At 44.4% G+C, this 20,129-nt stretch overlaps 9 protein-coding genes across 9 annotated transcripts in view; 1 reads left to right on the forward strand and 8 right to left on the reverse strand.

The window, feature by feature from the left end:
- Positions 1–126: 126 nt before the first annotated feature.
- Positions 127–2,308, reverse strand: LOC145712008 (uncharacterized). Its single transcript, XM_081789694.1, has 5 exons — positions 1,666–2,308; positions 1,461–1,620; positions 1,179–1,417; positions 508–897; positions 127–444 (listed from the first exon to the last, which is right to left on the reverse strand). The coding sequence occupies exons 1-5, from the start codon at positions 2,062–2,064 to the stop codon at positions 127–129; spliced, it is 1,506 nt and encodes a 501-aa protein (XP_081645820.1). The 5' UTR covers positions 2,065–2,308.
- A 23-nt stretch (positions 2,309–2,331) lies between these two features.
- Positions 2,332–3,274, reverse strand: LOC145710835 (calaxin-like). The gene is made up of 5 exons (XM_081788541.1): positions 3,066–3,274; positions 2,866–3,023; positions 2,671–2,822; positions 2,509–2,622; positions 2,332–2,464 (listed from the first exon to the last, which is right to left on the reverse strand). Exons 1-5 carry the CDS (start codon positions 3,233–3,235, stop codon positions 2,435–2,437), a joined length of 624 nt encoding a protein of 207 aa, XP_081644667.1. The 5' UTR covers positions 3,236–3,274; the 3' UTR covers positions 2,332–2,434.
- Positions 3,275–3,306: 32 nt separating this feature from the next.
- LOC145712009 (uncharacterized) lies at positions 3,307–4,158 on the reverse strand. Its single transcript, XM_081789695.1, has 4 exons — positions 4,025–4,158; positions 3,770–3,981; positions 3,547–3,728; positions 3,307–3,503 (listed from the first exon to the last, which is right to left on the reverse strand). The coding sequence occupies exons 1-4, from the start codon at positions 4,156–4,158 to the stop codon at positions 3,354–3,356; spliced, it is 678 nt and encodes a 225-aa protein (XP_081645821.1). The 3' UTR covers positions 3,307–3,353.
- A 93-nt stretch (positions 4,159–4,251) lies between these two features.
- Positions 4,252–5,645, reverse strand: LOC145712010 (uncharacterized). Its single transcript, XM_081789696.1, has 4 exons — positions 5,422–5,645; positions 5,092–5,376; positions 4,694–5,000; positions 4,252–4,645 (listed from the first exon to the last, which is right to left on the reverse strand). The coding sequence occupies exons 1-4, from the start codon at positions 5,621–5,623 to the stop codon at positions 4,252–4,254; spliced, it is 1,188 nt and encodes a 395-aa protein (XP_081645822.1). The 5' UTR covers positions 5,624–5,645.
- A 15-nt stretch (positions 5,646–5,660) lies between these two features.
- Positions 5,661–8,107, reverse strand: LOC145710762 (glycine--tRNA ligase-like). Its single transcript, XM_081788487.1, has 2 exons — positions 6,326–8,107; positions 5,661–6,282 (listed from the first exon to the last, which is right to left on the reverse strand). The coding sequence occupies exons 1-2, from the start codon at positions 7,853–7,855 to the stop codon at positions 5,917–5,919; spliced, it is 1,896 nt and encodes a 631-aa protein (XP_081644613.1). The 5' UTR covers positions 7,856–8,107; the 3' UTR covers positions 5,661–5,916.
- Positions 8,108–8,211: 104 nt separating this feature from the next.
- Positions 8,212–10,107, reverse strand: LOC145710768 (uncharacterized). Its single transcript, XM_081788489.1, has 6 exons — positions 9,618–10,107; positions 9,316–9,578; positions 8,998–9,271; positions 8,748–8,955; positions 8,389–8,705; positions 8,212–8,340 (listed from the first exon to the last, which is right to left on the reverse strand). Exons 1-6 carry the CDS (start codon positions 9,984–9,986, stop codon positions 8,281–8,283), a joined length of 1,491 nt encoding a protein of 496 aa, XP_081644615.1. The 5' UTR covers positions 9,987–10,107; the 3' UTR covers positions 8,212–8,280.
- A 122-nt stretch (positions 10,108–10,229) lies between these two features.
- On the reverse strand, positions 10,230–10,742 carry LOC145710839 (integrator complex subunit 5-like). The gene is made up of 2 exons (XM_081788543.1): positions 10,445–10,742; positions 10,230–10,404 (listed from the first exon to the last, which is right to left on the reverse strand). Exons 1-2 carry the CDS (start codon positions 10,719–10,721, stop codon positions 10,313–10,315), a joined length of 369 nt encoding a protein of 122 aa, XP_081644669.1. The 5' UTR covers positions 10,722–10,742; the 3' UTR covers positions 10,230–10,312.
- Positions 10,743–11,506: 764 nt separating this feature from the next.
- LOC145710782 (uncharacterized) lies at positions 11,507–13,285 on the reverse strand. Its single transcript, XM_081788495.1, has 4 exons — positions 12,335–13,285; positions 11,814–12,258; positions 11,680–11,764; positions 11,507–11,634 (listed from the first exon to the last, which is right to left on the reverse strand). Exons 1-3 carry the CDS (start codon positions 13,089–13,091, stop codon positions 11,734–11,736), a joined length of 1,233 nt encoding a protein of 410 aa, XP_081644621.1. The 5' UTR covers positions 13,092–13,285; the 3' UTR covers positions 11,507–11,634; positions 11,680–11,733.
- Positions 12,093–20,129, forward strand: part of LOC145710840 (uncharacterized) — a 40,808-nt gene continuing 32,771 nt past the window's right edge. Inside the window, exon 1 of the mRNA XM_081788545.1 lies at positions 12,093–12,098. The gene's annotated coding sequence lies outside the window, so the exon portion shown is untranslated. The remainder of the gene's footprint in view (positions 12,099–20,129) is intronic.

The raw sequence follows: 20,129 nt of genomic DNA on the forward strand, positions 1-20,129 counted from the left end.
GAATTCAATAGCTCTTTGTGAGATATACAAACATATCATATATGATTTAATCATTTTATTCGAAATGTACAGTTGTGTCTTTTCTAAGAGAGGCAGGGTCGGAAATGCAAGAGAGCAGAGCATAATTTACATTTTCTTGGGGTCTTGTATCCTCAGCCCACAATTAGAACAGCAGATGTCATAGCTTCCCGTTTGCCAGCAATATATGTTCATCGTCAGCGTGTTATCTTTGTTGCATATTCCACAACTGACGGATTTTAGGCATTTCTGATAGATCCCCAGTCGGTTGACAACGATAGGGTCGGATAGTTCGTTTCGGCTCCCTTGGATTGTTTTCGTCGTAAGTCTTGCCCGGATCTTCTTGGTCGGGTGGTTTTTTATATCGATAAAGTCGACTTTGAGGTCGTTATCTTTGATAAATTCAGAATGAAAGTTTTCATAAAACTATATTGAATTTAAAATTCTAAAAACAAATTTCGAATCTTTTCCTATCTGGATCACTTTAACCCCTTGTGAGAGAGAAACAGACGGACAGGGAGTAGAGAAAGAATTCGGATCCATTGGTGGAACTCGAGAATCCACTGACGGACGAGGAGATTCAACAGGGGGAACAGGAGAATCATCAATACGCTCTGTTTTAACAGAATCATCCGACAAACTCGAACTTTCAGGTAATGGAAGGACCAAAAACGGCCGCGAAGAAGCGTCATCAGTAGGTTCTGTTTTAACTGATTCGCCAGATATGCTGGAGCTATCGTCGGGAAGAAGGGAGACTGAAGAAACTGCGGTTTTCGTTGACGCTTCCGAACGATCATCAGGGGACGCGGACATCGCCCTCCTCTTTTCTGTTGACGAGAAGATGGGAGTGACACTACGTCGTTTCATCTCCAGAAAATCCTGCAACGAATGTGAAGGGGGAGTATCTGATGTTTGCATCTTTGTCTTTCTCAGCCTATTCTTTCCTTCTTTTTCAAATAAATCTAAATAATTGACCTTATGAGTAAATTTCAAAAGCATTTATCGAATTTTATAATGAAGAAGTTTTGTCAATGGCAGCAGGATAAAATTCAAGACATAGTTTTTCAACGAAATCGTCCAATTCCTTCTCTTTGGGTTCTTGAAAGTTTTCAAAAATGAATTTATAAGTAAATATTTTTCTTAAAATTGATTGTATCAACTGTGTTAAATATTAAAGATGTGTTATTTGAAAGCAATCCTAGATATTTTCGATATAAAATGCCACCGAAAAAGCCTCCCGTAAAGTTTCCCTGAGCAAATGCCATCCCGTAAGGGAAAAATATCCCCGATAAATACATCATCGTTAACGCATATGCAATCATCATCGGAATAGTTAGCACTGCCGGCGAAAAGAATACTCGGTTAGCCTCAGATAGCATTTGATTAGTTGCATCCTCACCTGAAATAAAACTAAAAATATAAAATTCAAGAAATAATCTTACTGAATCCTTTGATAGAATTGTAACCAACAAAGCCGCCGACGATGCTAAGTCCTCCGACGGAGCGGAACTTTAGGCGATATCGTGATAATAAAAATGCACTGAAAAAGGAGCCAAGCAACATGCCTATTCCACCAGATATGATCGCGTTTTCCCATTTATTCTGAATGTTTGAAGCATAAGATTTTGTTTCATGTAAAGGTGATACCTTGAATTGATTGTTACTTCCCATTAGATAATAATAACATCCACCCATGGTCAGACAACCCTTCCATAGATTAGATTCAACAAACGGCGCCAGAACTCCAACATTACTTTTACTCTGGGCCAATCTTTTCAAAAGAGGATAAGTAAATCTTCTCAGAAATCCAATGTTAAAGAAAAGGAAAGATCCACCAACAACAAGGCCGATAGTTTTGAAGATTTGCGCAAATTCTTCTCGTACTTTTGGCGAAAAGTTAATAATTTTCTTTTCGGTCAAGTCGTTTCTGATCCGGTAGATGGACATGCCGCCAATAAGAGCTGATCCACCAAGAAGAGTCCAAAGAAGATGGCGAAAAGTGTTCAACAACCATCTTCCAGCTGAAACCATCCCGGAAGCTTCCATCTCCCTCCATGATAAATTCCTGCAAGCCGGAAAAGGGTTCACAAACTCTATTTTCTACCGCTTTAATGTTTCTTGCCAAAACCCCGCCCTAAAGGACAGAAAAGAGGGAACCTAAAAGCACTCTCGTGAATAATCTTTTTCGCGACTTTATCAAGGCCTCTTCTCAGATCCCTCCTCATTTTCAGGCTGTTCAAAATTCCATGCGCTAGAAATGCCCTTTTCGAAACTAAGCCCGACATCGTTTCTATAAAAAATAGAATAAGTCTCTAGCCTTTATGAAAATAAAACTTTATTATAAGAAAGATATGATTGTGGTTGATCTAACAGTAGTGATACAGATAGTCTGAGAATTGAGATGACCACAAGAACTTCATTTGCCGAAGATGTAATGCTCGAAGTCCTGTAAACATGATTGAGAACGATTGTTAAAAAGAAAGCTCGTACCTCTGAAAGTTCACGATCTGGAAGACACTTGCCAAAGGCCTCTAGTAAAAGTTGCTCGGATTGCACTGACGATTCAAAGTCTCCTTTCGAAAGTTTGCTGTTTTTATCGATGTCCTGAAAAACGCGCCTGAAAACAACGAAGACTAGCAAAGAAATAAATACCATTTTCTTGAGAGTGATTTCGACTAATTCTTTGACTCCTTCATCTGGGTCTTCTTCGGCCGGTTGCTTGACGAGACAGTTTTTGAGAAGCTGGAACATTTCTTCGCGGGAAATGAAACCGTCACCGTTAAGATCATAAACTCGGAATGAATCTGAAATGAATCATAAGCCGACCAATTTCGGTGAGTGCCTTACAGTCAGTTTTTTCTTCAAGAGAACCACGGAGGAAAATCGACAGGCCAAGAACCCAATCTTTCATTGAGATAAGAGAATCTGAGTCAGCATCGAAGGCGCGGAAAACTCGATCCATGAGGATTTCTTCGGTCATTCGAAAGTGTTCATGCAGCAGATCACTATCAAAAGAGAAAATTGATGTTCCGAGGATAGTTGCCTACCGGAATTGGTTTCTATCTAAAAATGGGCGCTTATTATTCTTTGTTAGTTCTGTGAAGACGAGCAGGAGCTTTTCGATTTCAATTTTGTCGAAGTGCACGTTTTTCTGATTTGCGAGGTCTTCCGCTTGTTTTTGCAGGTTCTTCTTGTTTATCGAATTGAGCTGCTGCATTTTCAATCTATCGACTGAACTGTTTTAATATAAACTGGCTGGAAAGGCAGGTGAAATGAACGGTAAACGGATATGTTCTAGAGATTTTATTAAACAGAGCCTGGCATCATTCAACGCTTTATAATTTGTCTTTCTTAGTTGTTCCGGCGATAGAAGGTCCGTGTGGAAAGGCCAAGTCCGAAGGGACTTCACAAACGTGCCAGTGAAGCTTTTCTTTGGGAGAGTTGTTTGGCTGTCGACCACGAGTGCGAGCATCGAAGCCTGACATCTGAAGACGATTTATTTTCAAATATATTCTGAAGAAGACTTACAGAATTACAAATGAATCGCCACTGGTTCATGTCTAGCTTCTGATTTACATCTTCGAACATTTCGTTGATTACTTTTTGAGAATAAAGGCCATCCGTTCGCTCGCCATTTAAAAATCGCTCTTTCTTCGCGTTATAATCGCTCAAAGCGGTTTGACAGCATGTTAAATACGCCTTTTGGACATCTGAGAACAATCAAACATTAATTTTTTCGAACAAATTCTACCTAAACAAGGCGTATTGTCGTAGTCATTATCTCGCATGCACCGCATGAGATTACTCAACTCCGCATCGCAAGGATTTCCAATGGGCAAACTCTTTTCTGCGGCATAACTTCCCTCGACTAAACCATTAGATCTTGCAAAGGGCCGTTTTGCTGTATGAGAAGTTCCGTAACGAGTAGCAGTATTTGGCCGGCAGTAGATATCGCCAGTCTTTCTAAAAGAAAGATATTTGATCGAGCAAGAGATAAATTTATTACCCAGCTTCAGATTTAAACTGTGACATCCATTTTCCCGCCTCGCGCTCGAGTCTTCTAACTTTCGGATTGCTCAATGAAGATTTGTGAAGCAAATAAGCATGCTTGACATTAATATTATTCGGCCGATTCGCCATCTTAATGTTTTCGATTAATTTTAAATTTATAAAAAATAATGTCTTCAGCAGCGTACAAAAATAGTATGAAAAAAGAGAGAGAAAGGTAAATATTCAGGATAAATTGAGCTCTTGTTTAGCTGAAGCCAAAAGCTCTTGTATTTGCTCCTCTGAGATCGATTCTTCAAGCTCAAAGTGGCTCAAGCTCTCATGATCTGCTTCAGAAGCGGAAACAGTGGATATCCTCTCGAGTTCCATTTGAAATTCTTCGAGCATTTTGGTAATGTCATCTGAGCGCGGCTCTCTTGCGGAATCTTCCCCGTCTTCTACGTCTTTAATCGCTAATAACTGCGTGCTTCCGGTTCTTAGACTCGCTTGACTTTGTAAGAAGCTCAATCGCGAGTCGATTTCTCGAAGGCGCTTTTCTGACCTTGAGTCTTCGATGTTGACGGGGACGAGTGCCGTGGAGGAGAATTTGTTTTCAAGCTCGGTGTTTATTTGAGCCAATCTTTTCACGGATAATTATTGTTATAAATCGAGATTAAGCATAAAAAGCTTGAAAATATAGTTTCTTCCGTTCCTTATTTCTGTATCAGTATTTTTCTCTTCTTCATCTTCCGTGGCCAGAATCGCTTCCAATCTATCCCTTTCATTTTTTGTCAAAATGTCGCCTGACGCGGCGAGTTCTTTGTTTCGCTCAATGAAGTTCGCCCTCTTTTCAGATCGCTCTAAAAGACGCGCTAATTCTTCGTCCTCTTCTTCCCCCAGAAGGGATTCTACTTTGGTTGGAACTGCTTGAGCCCCCTCCTCGAGAACTTCAGTTTGGTAGAAGATCCGTTCGTCCACATCCGTCATGTTTGATTCTAAATCATACATTTATCACTAGGGCTACCACATAAAATTACTCGAAAAATTATACATAAATTATCACCAATTACCAACTAACATATCTACCTGAAGAAGAGGCGGAAATAAGATCCCTTGGTGTTCTGTGACTTCCCGAACCATCTCTTAATTTGCCCTGTTCGGAAGAAGAGCCCGCTTCGAGTTGGTGCACCAGGTCAGGGTATTCTTTAAAATACAAATCTTCCAGCACAGAAACACCCTTTTTGCCCAACAAATGCCGAAGCTTGTAAAAGCCTTCAGCATTTTCTTTTCTCAAAGTCTCAGTTTCCTCACGAATCTGCATCTGTCGCGCTCGTAATTCAACAAGAGTCAAATCATTTGACTGAATCTTTGCTAAATTGCTACTTTGATTGAAATTCTAAAGGATTATAAAATTACCCAGGCCGCGTTTGAGTTTTTGATCTTCTTCCGATTCAAAGCTCTTTTTCTCCTTGCCCGATTTTGATCGTCTCGATTTTCTATCTCCACTAGATCTGACTGTATCCTCGCAATCATCGACTGGAATATTCAATTCGCGAGGCGGTTCTGGGGACAGAATTTCCATCGAACGAAAGGAACTTACACTCTCCCGTCCATTCATTCTAATAAAAAGAAGTTGAGACAACTTTTACTTTCGGACGAGATTTTAGTTCATGTCTCTTTTAAAGTTATGAATATGCATCAAAAGCTCTGGCTTTCCAAGCTGGACTGCAACATCGGCCAAACTGGCGAGAAGTTTTCCAACGTCGGGTTCAGAATACTTCATCCCGTTTGTAGTGCGCTTGAAGTTTTCGCGAAGCGTAAATTGGTCTGGACTGTCCAAAAACTCTTCTTGCCAGAGGTACTTTTTCTCTGCCTGGGCGAAGGAAATTTCATTATTGGTAAGTTGATGGATCAATGGAGCGACTTCGTTGACATTAATCCGGAGTTGAGTGAGTGTGTCACGATCCCGGAGAGAAACTTTAATAAGCTTTCGCAAATTGTCGACTGTTGAAATAAATCATAATTTTTGAAAAGCTTTCCTGTGGCAGGAGAGTATCTGAAGGTATCATAATCGATGACAACCCCATACGGAACTCCAATTTCATCAATCAAACTATACTTTCTGCCGATAGTTTTTCCTCCAGTGTCTGACCGATAATCAACATTCAAAGCGGACAGTTGATCACAAATTAATTTTGAAATAGAATGAGCTTTTTCATCCAATTCTTTGATGTTGACAATCGTCATAACGGAAGTCTTGTATGGTGCAAGAGCGGGCTAAAGTACGAATTTGAAAATCAATGAGATGCTGGAAACATACTGGAAAGGTGAAGAACTTTCTCCCATCAACTTCTCTCTGCTGAAAGTTGTGCTCAAGAAGCGCAACTAGAATCCTTCCAAGACCAAAGGACGGTTCAATGACTTCAGGATAAAAAGACTCCACTTGAACATTTCTGATTTCTTCTTTTATCAATAGTTCGTTTTTCGCAACTGAGACGCCCTCGATTTCGATAAAATCAGAATCATCTTCTGATATTCTTTGAATCTGCTCCTGGTTCATGCTCTTGACGAATTTGAGTACTTCCGGTGTCTTTTTGAACTTTTTCGGAGCCTTGACTTTGATTCCATAGATTTTTACCGGTTTAGGTTCTGTTAGCTGCCTTTCTGCCATCAGACTTGTTCCACTCGCCTCAACGTGATTTTTAAGATCATAAGAGCCACGATTAGCCAATCCTCCACACTCTATCCAGCCCTGCCGTGTCATTATTTCCAAATCCCAGCAATCTTTAGCATAATGCGCAAGCTCGTGTTCCAGGTGCTGTCTGAATCTGATCTTCGACTGATCGATTCCGAGAGTCATCAGAAATTGAAAAGTCTTGACCAGATATGATGCTAAAATTGGCGAGCTAACAATCCCAGACTGAAGAATCTCATCGACTTTGAGCGCTTGAATGCTACGACCGCTTGTTTGAGCATCTCTCGAAAGAACAGGCAATACTTGCTCAAGCTCTGGCGAATTTAATTTGATATCATCGTCTTTAGGATCGTAGAAATGCTGCAATTCCATCATCTGAAACTCTCGGCAACGTAGTAGGCCCCCACTAGCTTTGATCTCATTTCGAAATGATGTTCCAATTTGAGCGACTGAAAATGGCAAGTTTCCGTTATTGTGATGGAGTATCCTTGGGAACACTGTGTACACGCCTTGACTTGTTTCCGGCCGAAGAAAACCGAAATTATCACCACTTTCGTCCGGTCCAAGTTTGCAAGAAAACATCAGCTTGAAATTCGTCGGCGCTGAGAAAACCCCTTCGCCGAAATATTTCCTCAGTAGTTTTTCAATGACTGAATGGTCTGGCGATTCCACCAACAAAAGATCTTCTTCAAGCTCTTTTGCGGAGAATTTATTTGAAGATCTTTCTTTCTCGATCTTTGAAGAAAGCAGCTGATCAACTCTGAAAAATTCTCCAGTTTTGATTTCTTTCACCATCATATCGGCAAATTTTTCGGTGTGGCCAGATCCTTGAAGAACTTTCTCGGGCGTCATGATTGCCGTGTCAATTTCAAAAACAGTTGGCTTGCCATTTACGAAGATTTTTTTCCATGCATTGATGACGTTATTCTTCAACTTTGTTCCAAGCGGCCCAAAGTCGTATAATCCCGCTCCTCCGCCATAAATCTCTCCACTTTGAGCATAAATAAACCGGTTTTTAATAGTTTGAACGAAGCCAGCGGAGTCGAAGAAGTCGTCAGCCAGAAGAATTTCGCGTTCAAGGTCTTCGAGTTCCTTTTTCAATTTCTTTAATATCGTTACTTCTTCTTTTACGTCCGGATCATTTTTTAACTTCATGGATTTTATCTTCTCTGCTTGAGTTTTAATATTTTCTTGAGTTGGGCCGAGCTGTTGCCGTACTCGCTCTTGGCCTTCGATCGTCTTCAAAAAGTCTTCAAACTACTAATTTCTTACTCGAAAGAAATTCGTCTACTAGAGCATGAAAACCTTCCCATAAGTCGAACCTCTTCTGTCTACGCAAAGCCTCAAGCTCTCTCCTTCTCGCCTCACCTTCAAGAACGACTGCTTTTGAATTTTGTGGAGTCACCGCTTCGAATCTTCTAGCGGATGTGCCAAGAAGTCGCCTGATTCCGACATTATATTTGTACATTGTCTGAGCCACAAATCTGTATAAATTTGAATGAACACTAAAATTGTCATTGGAAAGGAAAAAGTTTATTTTTTCACTAGGAATGCTGACAGTGTGATGGCAGAGTGTGATTTTAAAAGCGCATAGATAGCGCAGTGGCAGTTTGGGTTCGAGATCCACCAGTTCGCTTTGCCTATTTAGTAAATTTAGGTAAAAGAGGGAAAATTAAGAAAAATGTTACCTTTGTTTCTGTTTCTTCGGAGAAAAACGCCTTCCACAGCCGAAGAGTTTCATCTTCGCCAAGTGTGCAGACGTACTTTCCGCAGGGTGACTGACTCGAACAGAGAATTCGACCATCGTGTCCATCGAAATCCGTCATGTGCGTAAATTTTGGGTACTTCCAGAGGCGAAGGACATTATTCGGATATCCGTGACAAGTGATGATCTCTCGCAGCCGCTCATTCCAGTGGATTCCGCTCACCTGGCACTCAGTATCGACATCGAGCACTTTCTGGCCGGTGTTGCCGTTCCAGATTATCATTTTCTTGCAAGCAGCGCCTTTTTATGATCAGAATTACGCCAATATCATGCTTAACTCACCTCCTCCGGATGCGAGCAATTGTGGTTTCCATGGACACCACTGAACAGCTTTGACTCCAGCTTGGTGCTCCTCAAGTTTATGCATCGGTTCGTTGAATGAGCTGCCGATGTCGTTGCTCCACAATCCTATGACATTGTCGATGCCACCAGACGCGAGAAGACGTCCATCAGGAGACCAGCTCAATCCGGAAACTTCTTCAGTGTGGACCTAGAAAATCAACAATTTAAGGAGAAGACAACAAAGACTCACATTGAATTTGGATAAAAATGGATTGGGCTTTCGCACATCGTAATTATGAATCTCTCCTGATTTGGATCCGCAAGTAAGGAGCCAGGGAACATCGCCCTGTCCAACAGCGATGGACGATACTCGAGCAGCGTGGCCTCTCATTTTTCGAAGACTCTGCATCTCTGTCGCATCCCAAACATGAGTTCTGTTGCGACTATCTCCAAACGAAATGTTGCACTCGTCGATCCACTTGATAGACGTCACCTTTGTGTTCTCTTCTAGTGAACACAACTCACTAGAATTTCACGGTTCTGTTTAATCGAAAAATGAAGGACTTACTTGATCTCGCTCGTTTCCGCGTTCCACATAAAGATCTGATTCGCCAGAGCAACCGCAATGATATTATTCTCTCCCCAATCGAGTATGTTGATGTTGAAATCCTTCTCGACATTTGGGGCATCGAGGATCTTGTCGACGGAAGTCTCGACGTATCGTATCGATGTTTTTGCTTTGGTGCTCTTTTGCGCAGAAAAGACGAGTTTGCTTCCGTAAGCGGAGCCGGGCATCATTTTCGGCTTGTTTCCGTACGAGAGAATTCCTCGCTAATAAATGATCAGATTTGACTTTTCAAACAGCGTTACCTGAGTGTTGTTGGCCGCAACACTTCCAATAGTGGCCAACAAGTCCTTCTCCTCCTTGTCAATCGGCGTCTGATTGCTCAAAGTCATCTCGCTCATGAGAGCCGAGTAGTCCGCATCTGCCCCCAACTTCGGCATAAATCTATCGCCGCCGGTGCCACGTGAAGGTGACTTTGAAGCGCTTCTGCTGCGATTCTTCTCAGATGATTTCTTCGAGTGGTTGAGGCCTCCCTTCGATGTATTCAGGGTCGAGTTATTCATCGAGTTGTTTTGCATGGCCTTGTTCTTTGCATCGCGCCGAGCGATTCGACTGTCTTTGTTGATTTGGCCATCAAGTCGCAGCTTATTTTCCATGTCGTGATACAGAGACATTCTGAAGCCAATTAACTGAGTGCGGTGGACCTACGCCTCTTGTTATTCTAGCTTCTTTCTAGAGATCACGCTAAAAACTCTAGCTGTCGCTTTCTCTCTCGTCCGCTTCAAAGTGAAAGATCGTTACTTTTTGAACAGTTTTTGAACGGCGTGACAAGATGCTATCTTGAAAATAGGCGTAACGATGCTTAGACCGAACCAGTATGACAAACATACCTTGCTACGGTATTTTCTTGTTTTTGACTATTGAAAAGATATATTATCCGTTTTGAACTTGGTGGCAGGTAGCAAAATTTAAGAAAGTACAAGAGTATTGATTTAAACTATCAGAAAAATTTATCGAAAAGATGGCCTGTTCTGTCGATGTTCTCCAACATTATATTCCGCGCGTCTGTCAGGAAAATATCTGTATTAACTCCTTAACAGCATTTTTATAGGTTTGATAAGAAATAATAGACCTTGAAATTTGCTTTCGAGTAATTCAGCAGTCGGCGGGTGGCAGTGAAGATATCCCCAAATTGAGTTCAACAACAGAAAAACGTGATACGGAGCGCAGAACTCGTAGATAAGTGATGTTTGCGCGATGATTTCCGGAATGATTCCGGACTTGGAAAGAAGGGTGACAAGACTGATTGACTCTCGCAACTCTTTCTGGCAAGAGACAGCGTCGGTGAAGCGACAGGCTTCCCAAAAAGCAAGAAGTTGGTTCATTTTTGCGCGAAATATGAAAGTCATCCTTATTTCGTGCTGAAAATTTTTTCCGAAAAGAATAAAAAAACAAGTTTTACGGCACTCTCCTATTAAAAATTCTCCAATCGTCGGCCAAAACAGAGATAAGCGGGAAAGTTAACTTTGGAATACTTTTCAGCAAGACCAGATCTTTCTCCAAATTAGTTCTTTGCACGCCTCTGCCAACAGGAACAGGCCAAAAAGACTCAATATCTGGATGCTCTTCGCAAAAAACTTCCGTAAACAACGATACAGCGGTGTTAGTCAGCAAAAGTTTCGCTTCTTCTTTTTCAACAGTGTTCAGAACTTCTTTTATGAATTGGAGAACAACGGAGTTCAACTGAGAGTCTTCTTCGATTTCCTCTGGAGGGATGACCCGGCGCTTTTTTGCACCTTTGCCGATTATTCCGACACCCATTATATTCGGCGCTTTTTGAGATATTTTTTGAGCTTGTTCCAAAAGCTTAAATTGCCTAAAAATCAAGCTATTTTTGATGAAACTTACCGAAACTTTCTTTTTCTCAGGAACTTCGAATTCAACTTGTTTTCTTTTGTGGCTCTTTCTCACTGAGTCGAACATGAATCTCAATATTGTCGAAAAACTTGCTGCATCTTCAGAAGCCGCTTTGATCCAAAAGCTCCACATTTTTGGAAAAACTTCATCATATTCTGCAGTCAAGAAAATAGGGAAATCTAACGTCATTGCTTCTAGTGCCAAATTCAGACTCGTTGGTGCTTCTTTTAGCTAAAAAATGATCTCAAGATATCGGCGAACAAAGAAATTGTTTTACCTTGAGTTTTCTGATAATTTCTACTGCAATAATCATCGATTCTGGATCGCGAAGTTTAAACGCGTCGAGAATATTTGCGATTTTATGGGTCAAATGATCGATTGTTCGTTCTTGAATGATCTTTTTCACTACAAGTAACGAGCTGGATAAAGTCTTCTTTACATTGAACCTACCATTTGTTGCAGATGGATCTGATGGCTCATTTGTTTCGTTTAGTTCTGTCAAGATTAGCAAATTTTTAGCAAGGCCTTGTGGTCACTAGAAGGAAACGAACATTAGCCATAAAATTTTTGATGAAAGAACTTACTGAGGAGCTTCAAAGGCGTCGGAGATGGCTTTGCTCAAGCAGTCTTTTTCTTGATTTAGGAAGGTCTCCTTGACCAGCTTTACCAGCGCAGTTTGAGCCTGAAGATCTTTGACGCTTTTGAGCAGCTTTGAAAGACAGAAAATTCTATTCGATTCATCTGTCGAGATCATCGTCATCCTCAGAAGTCTGTAAGCTGGATCGACACTGGTCATCGTCGAGGGAATCGTGATTTTGTTTAGCATTTGATTCGTTTCATTCCTCGTCTCATTCTTTGTCGACAAACTTTGATCCTCCAACTTGTCAAGGATATTCGATAGAATATCGCGGAGGACGAAGCGTATTTCTGTTTCCGTTTCTTCGAATTCTCCGTCTCCATTGACGATCGAAACGAATATGTGCATCAAGTCAAATGAATGCGACTCAGAGGAGATGTTTGAGACATTAGCTTTGAAAAAGGTCGAGAAAATTTCGAAAAAATGATAATTCAGCAATTGGATTTTTGTGGATTTGTCGACCCTAACCTTTGATATCATCAATTTTCATGTCTGGGTGTTTCTCCACTTTCTGCTTGTGCATTTCCTGGAGAAGCCCTGGCGTGATATATTTGGCCGCTTGTTTGGTGATTCTACGAACGAGCTCTACTTTTTCCTTTTTGATGCTGCTCTTCAAAATGTGGATCAAATAGACGGTCCACATGAAAACATGTTCGTTGTGCGGCGTGAGCGGCTTCAAAAGACAATCAGTAACTATGTCCGGTTTTATCTCACTGAGGTACTCGAGAATCACTGTAAGAGCGTGAAGTTGCGCTTCGTTCTCGTCGCTAGCTCGGCGGAAGGTTTCGAAGGCGTTCTTGAGAAGCATGGATAGAATGAACTCGGGCTTGGAAATGGCGATCGAAGCGAGAATCCAGTCCAGAACGGGTTTTATGTCATGTGCTTGCTTGATTATGTAGTCGATCAGTGAGCTGTCTCCTCGATCGATGGAGTAGTGAATCCCGGTGACGATCATACACGAAAGCGAGCTAAACACAGCAACGTCGCTTTGCCCAAATCTTCTTGTAGTTTGAATATTGTTAATCGGAAACTTGTCGACCTTCACCAATTCAATTCCGATGCTCTTTACTGTCATAATCGCCCAGTAAGTCAGCTCCGGTACCCAAGCCTCGGCAGTTTCTTTCTCAAGCATGAGCTTTTGCAACTCGCCCAGGGCCATTTTGAGGTCTCGTTCGCCATTTGCGTCTGGTCGTAGATTCCGTATTTCTGGAAGAGTTAAATGCATGACTGTTGGGTTGCGGAAAATGTTTCGTTTTGCAGCAGCAGCAATGTTGTCCAAAATATCTTCACGAGCGACGGGACATGTTCGAAGTAGGGGAGGCAGTCCTGGATCATGTCTTCCTGATTACCTTTGCGGATTAAATTTGAAAGACTATCAACGATCGTCGACGATGGTCCGTTCATCGTCCGATTTCGTTCCATTCTAAATGAGTGAATGAGTTCATTTAAAAATATTACAAATTATAAGTTCAATAATCAATTTCTCGGGGCTGTCTCTAAAATGGTATAATTATAACTGTATGATTCAGTAAACGAAAACAGTACTGTAGGTATTAAATTTATCATGAAACACGGTCAATCGGTTCTGAAGATGGAGAAAGTCCTCTTCGAGATTTCTGGAGCGGACCAATCAGAGCGCCCCGTACTCTGCGAAGAAGAAAACCATAAAATGCCCACCTGGAGACGAAAATTGTTTATCTTGACTGTTGAGCGGGTCAACTTGAGCCTCGACCTAATTCACACGTGATCGCTCATTCTGATAACATCCGCATGCGACTTGCCCTAAAATAACAGAAATTACTTTTTTACTCAGACACACAGTAGCTGAAAGAGACAAATAACCCGCTGAATGGAGAAAATATTCTTTTGACTTTCTCAACTTCGACCATGGCAAAGTTGAGTAACCAGCAGAGATTACTACTAGAAAGGTTCCACCCAAAGTTTGACATCAAGGGCCATCTCTCCCGTGATCAATTCCAGGGGATCATCTCCAAATATCTTTTCTCCAGCCGAGGAACCCGCAAAACCCCGCGTAGAAATGTGCAAAGTCTCCGATCTGCATTTCGTGATTACGATTTTCGACCAGAGGAATCGTCAAAATTGAAGAGCGAGGAAATTCAGCAGCCAAAGAAGCAGCATTCGTTTTCAGAGATATTTCAGGTCGAGAAATGGATCTCACCGGAAAAAGGGCGATTAGAATGGAAGAGCACTAGAATGATCCAAAATTGGAATGCGAAAAGGATCGACAATTTCGAATGCCTCTTGAGAAGACACAAAAGCGCTGAAAAATTTATCAAAAGCAGGGAAGAGCGAATTAGTAAGCACAAGAATAATATATCGAAAATTGAAGAACGTTTCGCCTTGGAACCAGGTGAAATCATGGAAGTGGAGGAGAAACAAACGAAAAGAAAGCTCATAGTTAGGGCCCAGCCGCAAAAAATGGCCAACTCGAAATCGCTGTTTTTTTCAAAATCTGTCATGATAGGATGATAGAGCAGCTCAAGCTGAACAACTTTCATATTGAAGACTTTTTGAAAAACCTTTGTTGTGTGACCGGAAATGACCTGCAAAAGTCCGAAAATCGCACCAAAATCGGTTTTTTGGCCTGCGCAAGGTGTGCGCATCGGAAAAGTGTCTTTTTTCTTCTTAATGAATAGCTCAGGCTCTGAGCTATCTGTAGGTACCAAAAAAGTGGTCTTGGTACCCATTTTTTCTGAGTAAAGACTGTCGGAAAGTACCGGAAACCAGCGAAAAATGGCAAAAATGCCGGAAATTAAGGATAGGCTTCTAACTACTACATCCTTTTCGTCCTCGACGTTTAAAAACACTTAAGGTCAACTTCGGCCACTTTGTGCCGGAGGACCTCCCGGAGGACCCCTCTGCTGGAAGACAAGCTGCTGGAAGACCAGTATTTAAAAATAAAGACACAAACAAAATATAAAGCCTGGATTGGATGGTGATTGCCGTATTCGGCCACTTGATGCTGGAGGACCTCCTGGAGGACCCCTCTGCTGGAAGACAAAGTGCTGGAAGACCATTATTAAAGAAGAAAGATACAAATAAAATATAAAGCCTGGAATGGCTCGTTATTGCCCTAATCGGCCACTTGATGCCGGAGGACCTCCCGGAGGACCCCTCTGCTGGAAGACAAGGTGCTGGAAGACCAGTATAAAAATAAATGAAAAGCCTTGTCTGGCCACATATTGCCACATTTGGCCAAACATCTCGAAAGACCTTAAACTTGAAGACAAACTGCTGTAAGACTAATTAAAAAACAAGTTGCTTTTCTTTGAACACGTCTGTTTATTAAATTTGTCAAGAAAAGAGAGGCCCGCTTTTCAATCAGAGTCAGGGCAAAGCCGACCCGAAGGAGAGGCAACGCCCGTTTATTCTTTTCAATCAGAGTCAAGGCGAAGCTGACCCGGAGGGGAGGCCACGCCCGCTTATTCTTTTCAATCAGAGTCAGGGCGAAGACGACCCGGAGGGGAGGCCACGCCCGCTTATTCTTTTCAATCAGAGTCAGGGCGAAGCCGACCCGGAGGGGAGGCCACGCACGTTTATTCTTTTCAATCAGAGTCAGGGCGAAGCCGACCCGGAGGGGAGGCCACGCCCGCTTATTCTTTTCAATCAGAGTCAGGGCGAAGCCGACCCGAAGGGGAGGCCACGCCCGCTTATTCTTTTCAATCAGAGTAAGGCGAAGCCGATCCGAAAGGAGGCCACGCCCGCTTATTCTTTTCAATCAGAGTAAGGCGAAGCCGACCCGAAGGGGAGGCCACGCCCGTTTATTCTTTTCAATCAGAGTCAGGGCGAAGCCGACCCGAAGGGGAGGCCACGCCCGCTTATTCTTTTCAATCAGAGTAAGGCGAAGCCGATCCGAAGGGGAGGCCACGCCCGCTTATTCTTTTCAATCAGAGTAAGGCGAAGCCGACCCGAAGGGGAGGCCACGCCCGTTTATTCTTTTCAATCAGAGTCAGGGCGAAGCCGACCCGGAGGGGAGGCCACGCCCGCTTATTCTTTTCAATCAGAGTCAGGGCGAAGCCGACCCGAAGGGGAGGCCACGCCCGCTTATTCTTTTCAATCAGAGTAAGGCGAAGCCGATCCGAAGGGGAGGCCACGCCCGCTTATTCTTTTCAATCAGAGTAAGGCGAAGCCGACCCGAAGGGGAGGCCACGCGCGTTTATTCTTTTCAATCAGAGTCAGGGCGAAGCCGACCCGGAGGGGAGGCCACGCATGCTTATTCTTTTCAATCAGAGTCAGGGCGAAGCCGACCCGAAGGGGAGGCCACGCCCGCTTATTCTTTTCAATCAGAGTAAGGCGAAGCCGACCCGAAGGGGAGGCCACGCCCGTTTATTCTTTTCAATCAGAGTCAGGGCGGAGCCGACCCGGAGGGGAGGCCACGCCCGTTTATTCTTTTCAATCAGAGTCAGGGCGGAGCCGACCCGGAGGGGAGGCAACGCCCGCTTATTCTTTTCAATCAGAGTCAGGGCGAAGCCGACCCGGAGGGGAGGCCAACCCCGCGTATTCTTTTCAATCAGAGTCAGGGCGAAGCCGACCCGAAGGGGAGGCCACGCCCGTTTATTCTTTTCAATCAGAGTCAGGGCGGAGCCGACCCGAAGGGGAGGCCACGCCCGCTTATTCTTTTCAATCAGAGTCAGGGCGAAGCCGACCCCAAGGAGAGGCCGAGCCCGTTTATTCTTTTCAATCAGAGTCAGGGCGAAGCCGACCCGGAGGGGAGGCCACGTCCGTTTATTCTTTTCAATCAGAGTCAGGGCGAAGCCGACCCGAAGGGGAGGCCACGCCCGTTTATTCTTTTCAATCAGAGTCAGGGCGGAGCCGACCCGGAGGGGAGGCAACGCCCGCTTATTCTTTTCAATCAGAGTCAGGGCGAAGCCGACCCGGAGGGGAGGCCAACCCCGCTTATTCTTTTCAATCAGAGTCAGGGCGAAGCCGACCCAAAGGGGAGGCCACGCCCGTTTATTCTTTTCAATCAGAGTCAGGGCGGAGCCGACCCGAAGGGGAGGCCACGCCCGCTTATTCTTTTCAATCAGAGTCAGGGCGAAGCCGACCCGAAGGGGAGGCCACGCCCGTTTATTCTTTTCAATCAGAGTCAGGGCGAAGCCGACCCGGAGGGGAGGCCACGCCCGTTTATTCTTTTCAATCAGAGTCAGGGCGAAGCCGACCCGAAGGGAGGCCACGCACGTTTATTCTTTTCAATCAGAGTCAGGGCGAAGCCGACCCGAAGGGAGGCCACGCCCGCTTATTCTTTTCAATCAGAGTCAGGGGAAGCCGACCCGAAGGGGAGGCCACGCCCGCTTATTCTTTTCAATCAGAGTCAGGGCGAAGCCGACCCGGAGGGGAGGCCACGCACGTTTATTCTTTTCAATCAGAGTCAGGGCGAAGCCGACCCGGAGGGGAGGCCACGCACGTTTATTCTTTTCAATCAGAGTCAGGGCGAAGCCGACCCGAAGGGAGGCCACGCCCGCTTATTCTTTTCAATCAGAGTCAGGGAAGCCGACCCGAAGGGAGGCCACGCCCCTTATTCTTTTCAATCAGAGTCAGGGCGAAGCCGACCCGGAGGAGGCCACGCACGTTATTCTTTTCAATCAGAGTCAGGGCGAAGCCGACCCGAAGGAGGCCACGCCCGCTTATTCCTTTCAATCAGAGTCAGGGCGAAGCCGACCCGAAGGGAGGCCACGCCCGCTTATTCTTTTCAATCAGAGTCAGGGCGAAGCCGACCCGGAGGGGAGGCCACGCACGTTTATTCTTTTCAATCAGAGTCAGGGCGAAGCCGACCCGAAGGGAGGCCACGCCCGCTTATTCTTTTCAATCAGAGTCAGGGCACAGCAGACCGAGATGTTTAATCTGACACACACCCGGGGGTGATTTTAGACTTGTTGGAAGCGATATTGGCGCTCGAGACGAAAATAAAAAAACCGCCTGGTTTCAGACGCTTCCGTGAAATATGGCCGTCCTAGACCGAGCGTTTAATCTGTACAAGATCCTGAATATATCGAGTTTTTCCGAACCCATCAGTCTCACGAATCATCCGGGAGGCTTTTTCGTAAATTCCCAAAAGATCGGAATTCAACGATAAGAAAGCGAACAAGTCAAGGCCTGTTAAACCTTTTCGGCCTGTTTGTGATTGAAAAGAATAAGCAAGCGTGGCCTCAACTTTGTGTCGGCTTCGCCCTGACTCTGATTGAAAAGAATAAACGCGCGTGGCCTCTCCTCCGGGTCGGCTTCACCCTGATTCTGATTGAAAGAATAAACGGGCGTGGCCTCCCTCCGGGTCGGCATCGCCCTGACTCTGATTGAAAAGAATAAGCGGGCGTGGCCTCCTCCGGGTCGGCTTCCCCTGACTCTGATTGAAAAGAATAAGCGGGCGTGGCCTCCTTCGGGTCGGCTTCGCCCTGACTCTGATTGAAAAGAATAAACGTGCGTGGCCTCCTCCGGGTCGGCTTCGCCCTGACTCTGATTGAAAAGAATAAGCGGGCGTGGCCTCCCTTCGGGTCGGCTTCGCCCTGACTCTGATTGAAAGGAATAAGCGGGCGTGGCCTCCCCTTCGGGTCGGCTTCGCCCTGACTCTGATTGAAAAGAATAACGGGCGTTGCCTCCTCCGGGTCGGCTCCGCCCTGACTCTGATTGAAAAGAATAAACGGGCGTGGCCTCCTCCGGGTCGGCTCCGCCCTGACTCTGATTGAAAAGAATAAACGGGCGTGGCCTCCCTTCGGGTCGGCTTCTCCTTACTCTGATTAAAAGAATAAGCGGGCGTGGCCTCCCCTTCGGGTCGGCTTCGCCCTGACTCTGATTGAAAAGAATAAGCGGGCGTGGCCTCCCTCCGGGTCGGCTTCGCCCTGACTCTGATTGAAAAGAATAAACGGGCGTGGCCTCCTACGGGTCGGCTTCGCCTTACTCTGATTGAAAAGAATAAGCGGGCGTGGCCTCCCCTTCGGATCGGCTTCGCCTTACTCTGATTGAAAAGAATAAGCGGGCGTGGCCTCCCCTCCGGGTCGTCTTCGCCCTGACTCTGATTGAAAAGAATAAGCGGGCGTGGCCTCCCCTCCGGGTCAGCTTCGCCTTGACTCTGATTGAAAAGAATAAACGGGCGTTGCCTCCCCTTCGGGTCGGCTTTGCCCTGACTCTGATTGAAAAGCGGGCCTCTCTTTTCTTGACAAATTTAATAAACAGACGTGTTCAAAGAAAAGCAACTTGTTTTTTAATTAGTCTTACAGCAGTTTGTCTTCAAGTTTAAGGTCTTTCGAGATGTCTGATCGAGTTTGGCCAAATGTGGCAATATGTGGCCAGACAAGGCTTTTCATTTATTTTTTTATACTGGTCTTCCAGCACCTTGTCTTCCAGCAGAGGGGTCCTCCGGGAGGTCCTCCGGCATCAATTGGCCGATTAGGGCAATAACGAGCCATTCCAGGCTTTATATTTTATTTGTATCTTTCTTCTTTAATAATGGTCTTCCAGCACCTTGTCTTCCAGCAGAGGGGTCCTCCAGGAGGTCCTCCGGCATCAAGTGGCCGAATACGGCAATCACCAGCCAATCCAGGCTTTATATTTTGTTTGTGTCTTTATTTTTAAATACTGGTCTTCCAGCAGCTTGTCTTCCAGCAGAGGGGTCCTCCGGGAGGTCCTCCGGCACAAAGTGGCCGAAGTTGACCTTAAGTGTTTTTAAACGTCGAGGACGAAAAGGATGTAGTAGTTAGAAGCCTATCCTTAATTTCCGGCATTTTTGCCATTTTTCGCTGGTTTCCGGTACTTTCCGACAGTCTTTACTAAGAAAAAATGGGTACCAAGACCATTTTTTTTTGGTACCTACAGATAGCTCAGAGCCTGAGCTATTCATAAAGAAGAAAAAAAAAGACACTTTTCCGATGCGCACACCTTGCGCAGGCCAAAAAACCGATTTTGGTGCGATTTTCGGACTTTTGCAGGTCATTTCCGGTCACACAACAAAGGTTTTTCAAAAAGTCTTCAATATAAAAGTTGTTCAGCTTGAGCTGCTCTATCATCCTATCATGACAGATTTTGAAAAAAACAGCGATTTCGAGTTGGCCATTTTTTGCGGCTGGGCCCTACTCATAGTGAAGGAGTGGGAGAATATTAAAATATGCGAAAATGCTGTTGCCAATTTTCAAAAGAAAATGACCAAGTTGGAAAGTCTGATGTACTGCGAGCTGACAAACAGAGCGGCAATCAACAAAAATGAACACTTTCAAATGATTAGAATTTATCAAAACTTCCAAAAAGTTTTTAA

This window comes from Oikopleura dioica, chromosome 1 (genome assembly GCF_907165135.1).
Source record: "Oikopleura dioica chromosome 1, OKI2018_I68_1.0, whole genome shotgun sequence".
In the NCBI taxonomy this organism is placed as follows: Eukaryota; Metazoa; Chordata; class Appendicularia; order Copelata; family Oikopleuridae; genus Oikopleura; species Oikopleura dioica.